General features: G+C 32.8%; 1 protein-coding gene across 3 annotated transcripts; it reads left to right on the top strand.

Annotated features, from left to right (window-relative positions):
• Positions 1-2,296: 2,296 nt before the first annotated feature.
• Positions 2,297-5,009, top strand: LOC108450775 (rust resistance kinase Lr10-like). Of its 3 annotated transcripts, XM_017748540.2 has the most exons (5): positions 2,524-2,781; positions 2,945-3,134; positions 3,352-3,464; positions 3,571-3,600; positions 3,727-5,009. In XM_017748540.2, exons 1-5 carry the CDS (start codon positions 2,775-2,777, stop codon positions 4,869-4,871), a joined length of 1,485 nt encoding a protein of 494 aa, XP_017604029.1. In that variant the 5' UTR covers positions 2,524-2,774; the 3' UTR covers positions 4,872-5,009. The 3 variants fall into 3 exon arrangements, with proteins under 3 accessions (XP_017604027.1, XP_017604029.1, XP_017604030.1); XM_017748538.2 differs by having other exon boundaries at positions 2,297-3,134; XM_017748541.2 differs by lacking the exon at positions 2,945-3,134 and having other exon boundaries at positions 2,661-2,781.
• Positions 5,010-5,235: the final 226 nt, after the last annotated feature.

The raw sequence follows: 5,235 nt of genomic DNA, 5'->3' as shown, positions 1-5,235 counted from the left end.
AAATATTAATAAATAATTCCTAGAGCATATAATAGCAATATTCACATAAAGCGCCATTTTAATACCAAAATTAACAACCAAGAAAACGAAACAAAATAATATATAAAACAATTTGAAGTAAATAGTATAAAACAATTTAAAATACGTAATATGTAAAACAAATTAAAATAAATAATATACAAAGCAACTTAAAATAAATAATATATAAGACACCTTAAAATAACATATAAAAGAATTTAAGATAAATAATATATAAAAGAAATTTAAATAAAAATATACAAAACAAATTTTTAAAAGGATATATATAAAAATAATAATTCAAAATAAATATTATATATAATAGTTTAAAGTAAATAATATATATAAAATTTTAAAATGGATAATAGTTTAAAATATATAATATGTGAAAAACTTAAAACAAATAATAATAAAACAATTTAAAATACATATGAGAAAAAGGTTTAAAATGAATAAATAACAAATTTATGAAAATAAATTGAAATCAAATAGATTTGGGACTAAATTAGGACAAAAATGAAATTAAAAGTAAAAACTATAATAAAATAAACAAAGAAGGACCAAAATGAAAGGGCAGAGGACCAAATGGGCAAAAAACCCATCCCTGGACACGCGTCCCTTCCCCAAAGGATCAGCGAGCCATGGACCGATTTGAAAAGTGCAGCAAATTCTGTGGTCCAATTTTAAAAAAATAAAAAATAAAAATAAAAGGACTGAATTAGAACAGTCCAAAAAGCGGAAGGACTAGGGAGATAAATATCCCATTTAGCAAAAACACTTGGATCCCCTCTAGAGCTGGTCAGGTCGCGCGTGGATCACCTTAAACAACGTCGTTTTGGCGCTGGTGACCTTGGTGCAAAACGACACCGTTTCATGCCCTTTATTTAAGCCCAATTTTTTTTTATTTTTTTATTTCAGCCCTCAACAAAAAAAAAAAAAAACTTAAAACCTCTCAACTTTCTCTCTTCTCTCCCTCAGCCCCCTCCATGTTCGGCCTATGGGTTTCCCGGCGTCCGTCGCACTACCACCGTGGCCGGTGGCCGGCGACATACAAGATGGGTTTTTAACCCTCGTTTTAAGTCGTTTTTGAAGGCTGAGCCTTCTTCACCAAAAAAACCGAAAGAAAAGACCACCCCCTTTTTAGGGCCGATTTTGGTGACGGAGAGAGGACCTCCGACGACGTGGCCGCGAGACGTTTCAGGTGAGCCTTTCCTTTCCCTCTTTGTTTTTGTACGTACAAATAAAAATAAATAAACAAAAAGACTCGAGAACAAAATAAATAAAAACGAAAATCACCTCTTTTTTAAGACTTTATGTTCAATTTTTTTGCTTTTGTTTTCGAACTCGTCCGGAAAAAATTACAAGGAAATTGGTGTGGCTTTTATAGCCAAATTACAAGACTTCTAGCTTCTATTTTTTTGTCGTTTTACTTTTGTTTCTTCTGCTTGGCCTTTTGCGTGTTGTTTTTTCTTGTAGGTAGCAGTGGAGTGTCAGACACGTGGAGGAGGCAGGCGGTGGCGTGTGTTGACATGAGGCGACAGCTAGGCTTAGGGTTTCATTTTTTTGGCTGAAAATGTTTAGGTAGTGGGTTATCGGGCCATTAGGGTTTAGTTTAATTTGGGTCTAGATAATTTGAGTTACTAAACATTGTAAATAGACTATTGGACTTTTATTTGGGTTAAATTTTTTTTATTCTTGTGATCTGGGCCCGGGTCAAAATTGACCTATTACAATAAGTAAATTTTTATTGTAATGAGATATTTTAATTATTTTTCATTAAAATGAATATTTGTTATTGTTACTTGTTAGTATAAAAGTTACATAAAATCAAGTGTGTTAAATAAATTTTATTATAAAAGTTATATTATATTACAAGTTAATTATATTAATTTTTAAAATGATTAAATAGATGCACTTGATTTCTAAAAGAGTTTGCAAAAGAAAAGAAAAGAAAAAGTTCACTAAATGAAAAAGAAAAGGGGAAAAGATAAATCATTTGATAATTTAAATTTCTGTACTTAATAAATATTTAATGATTTAGGTCAAAAATTCGAATTCGAATGTAAAAAGATAGTAGACATAAGTTAGATTTATTTTTATCAGTTCAATAATTGAGATAATTTGTAGTTTTGACCAAAAATGTAGACCAGAAACAGCTACGATTATATTAGGAAGCTTCATGCAGAACTTCCCCGTGGAAAGGGTTACCTATATTGACGTTGAATTTTCAAATGAAAATGACAGACAACTTGCTTCCCCATACTACCAAAAACAAAGTGATACTCTTTGGACCCAATACTCTTTGTCAGCCTACTGGATTCATGTTTCTATATAAAAGCTACTTAGCGTCACTCATTTCTCATCCTTTCTCCACCCAAACTGTCCACAATGCCTAAACCAAAACCACTTCGTCCATTGTGTGGGGTGTTGTTGGTCACTATCGCTCTATTTCTAAGCCTGAAAGCCTGTGACGCTAGAACCAGAACCAGTGATTGCGGCCTTACTATGTGCGGAAACGTTAGTATCCGCTATCCTTTTCGATTAAAAACCCAACCCCTCCACTGCGGCGCTCACGTCATCTTCCAACTGGACTGTGATGAAAAACATAACCGTACGATTTTGGGCAATGAAAACGGGAAATTCTATGTTCAAGAGATCCTTTACAACAACTTTACGATCCGACTTGTTGATACGAATTTGGCAAGCAATAGTTGCTCACTTCCTCGAAGCTCTGCCCCTGTGCTTCATAATTCAGCATGCTTGGTATCGTATTCTAGACCCTATGTTGATCAACATACTGGTTTTAAAATTATGCATCTTGTAAATTGCACACGGTCAATCAAATCTTCAAAATATGTCGACGCATCTCCTTGTTCCGATAGCTCTTCCGGCCATGATCCACCTTCTTCATATCATTACTTTTTAGATGAACGAACCCAGCCTCTCGATTTCAGTCCATATTGCACAGTCATAGCCCGAGTCCCAGTTATGGCTCCCTATACCACCGACATTGCTACTTTGGATATCTATGAAAAGCTATCGTTGGGATTTCAATTGTCATGGAGAAACTACATTAAAAACAGCGGCTGTCACGAAAAATATACATTCCATAGGATGTAAGAATTTTGGAACCTTGGCTAATAATACAATATTTCTTAGATCGGGTTTGCTGTTTTGGGTTATTAAATTTCTGAATATATTTGCTAAAGGCTGATCATGACATTGTTTCTTGATAAGTTAATCCATAATTGTAGATAGTTCTTTTTATTTTTATTTTTATTTTTTTTATTGAATTGTACTAATATTTTTATTTATACTTAAACAAAAGAACAGGTTGGAAACAGTGAGGGATGCCTTCCTAGACTTTGTCAACGGCTTTAATTATTACCTTTTCCATCACAGCCCTGTAACCTTTGGACATGATTTTTATTCGGTTTCATATGAAGGTATGCTTTTAATTTCCAAGAGTTCATTACTATTATTTCCATTAGATTTGCCATCTAATTCCTTATATAGAAATAGTGATGACATATATATATATTTTTTCTACAGGCAAGTATGTCAGTTGTCTTGGGATAATAGGTGAGTTTTGCTTTGGAATTGCATATATGAAATATATACAAAATTTCTCATAATCTTTTGGGGGCAATAATAGCATTAAATCTAAAGACATTTACTAATGCATTTCAATTTCTTTTTCTTTAAAAGGAGGAATAGCCTTATCAAGAACGTTTCTGGGGATATCTATATTGATTGCTCTTGTTACGTATAAATTGAGGAGGAGGCATTTATGTGCAGACGATAAAATTGAAGAGTTTCTTCGTAATCAAAATAATTTAATCCCTATTAGATATTCTTACTATGAAATAAAAAGAATGACAAGAGGCTTTAGTGATAAGTTAGGTGCTGGGGGTTTTGGCTCAGTATTTAAAGGAAAGCTTCAAAGCGGTCATGATGTAGCAGTAAAATTATTGGACAAGTCTAAAGCTAATGGGCAAGATTTCATTGCTGAAGTTGCTACAATTGGGAGGATTCATCATGTTAATGTGGCAAATCTTAGAGGATTCTGTGTGGAGGGATCAAAACAAGCTCTTGTATATGATTTTATGCCGAATGGTTCTTTAGATAAGATTATATTTGAAAAAGAAAATAAGACTAGTTTAAGTTGGTACAAAATGTTTGATATTGTGATTGGGGTGGCTCGAGGAATTGCATACTTGCATCAAGGATGTGATATGCAAATTTTACATTTCGATATCAAACCACATAACATTCTTCTAGAAGAGAATTTTGTCCCAAAAGTTTCAGATTTCGGTCTTGCTAAACTATATTCCGTAGATGATAGTATTGTCTCTCTCACTGCAGCACGAGGTACAATAGGATACATTGCTCCTGAATTGATTTACAAAAACCTTGGAGGCATATCGTATAAAGCTGATGTTTATAGTTTTGGAATGCTATTAATAGAAATGGTAGGAAAAAGGAAGAATTTGAATGCATACGCTGAACATTCAAGTCAAATAATATACTTTCCATCATGGATCTATGATAAACTTCATCAAGGAGAGGACATTGACTGGGAAGAGATTACGAATGATGAAAAAATGATTGTGAAAAAAATGGCAATAATTGCTTTTTGGTGTATACAAATGAAGCCTTGTGACCGTCCTTCAATGAACAAAGTCTTGGAAATGCTTGAAACTGATGTTGAACTACTTCAAATGCCTCCAAAACCTTTTCAGCAGCTTCCTTTTGAATTACCAATTGAGGATCATGTTGATGACAATCCAAATGATGAAGATCCAACTACATCACTTCTTTCTACAAGTGAAATTAGCTTAGAAGTAGCGTAAGTTGTGAAACTTTTGTTTCAAAATTTCCAAACTATGCTTTGTATTTTGAGACTTGTTTCATTTACTTTCCATACCATAGGCTTTACTGTATTATCACTTGAAATAAAATTGATTATCTAGTTAAGCCAAAAACAAAAACTATACATGATGAAGACATCATGGATTAACCTTTTCATGCTCCTTAATAACCTTTATTTCTTCTTCTTCTTCTTCTTCTTCTTAATCTAGTTAGTCTGGATTCAATATTTGTAATGATTGATTTTGAGGGAAATTATTAATCTAGTTGTAACATAGGGCATGTCTATCACTTAATATTGAGAAAGGAATAAAACAAGTATGTAGATAACCATTTCATTTAAAAATT

Source organism: Gossypium arboreum, chromosome 5, assembly GCF_025698485.1.
Source record: "Gossypium arboreum isolate Shixiya-1 chromosome 5, ASM2569848v2, whole genome shotgun sequence".
NCBI lineage: Eukaryota > Viridiplantae > Streptophyta > Magnoliopsida > Malvales > Malvaceae > Gossypium > Gossypium arboreum.
Note: the sequence above shows the minus strand (reverse complement) of the source record. Positions and strands in the feature narration are given on the sequence as shown.

Bases quoted from the DNA above. Each gene is read 5' to 3' on its own strand.
- LOC108450775 (XM_017748538.2), top strand. From the start codon at position 2,407: ATGCCTAAACCAAAACCACTTCGTCCATTGTGTGGGGTGTTGTTGGTC. The intron at 3,135-3,351 runs GTAAGAATTTTG...ACAAAAGAACAG, and splicing joins AAATATACATTCCATAGGAT to GTTGGAAACAGTGAGGGATG. The intron at 3,465-3,570 runs GTATGCTTTTAA...TTTTTTCTACAG, and splicing joins TTATTCGGTTTCATATGAAG to GCAAGTATGTCAGTTGTCTT.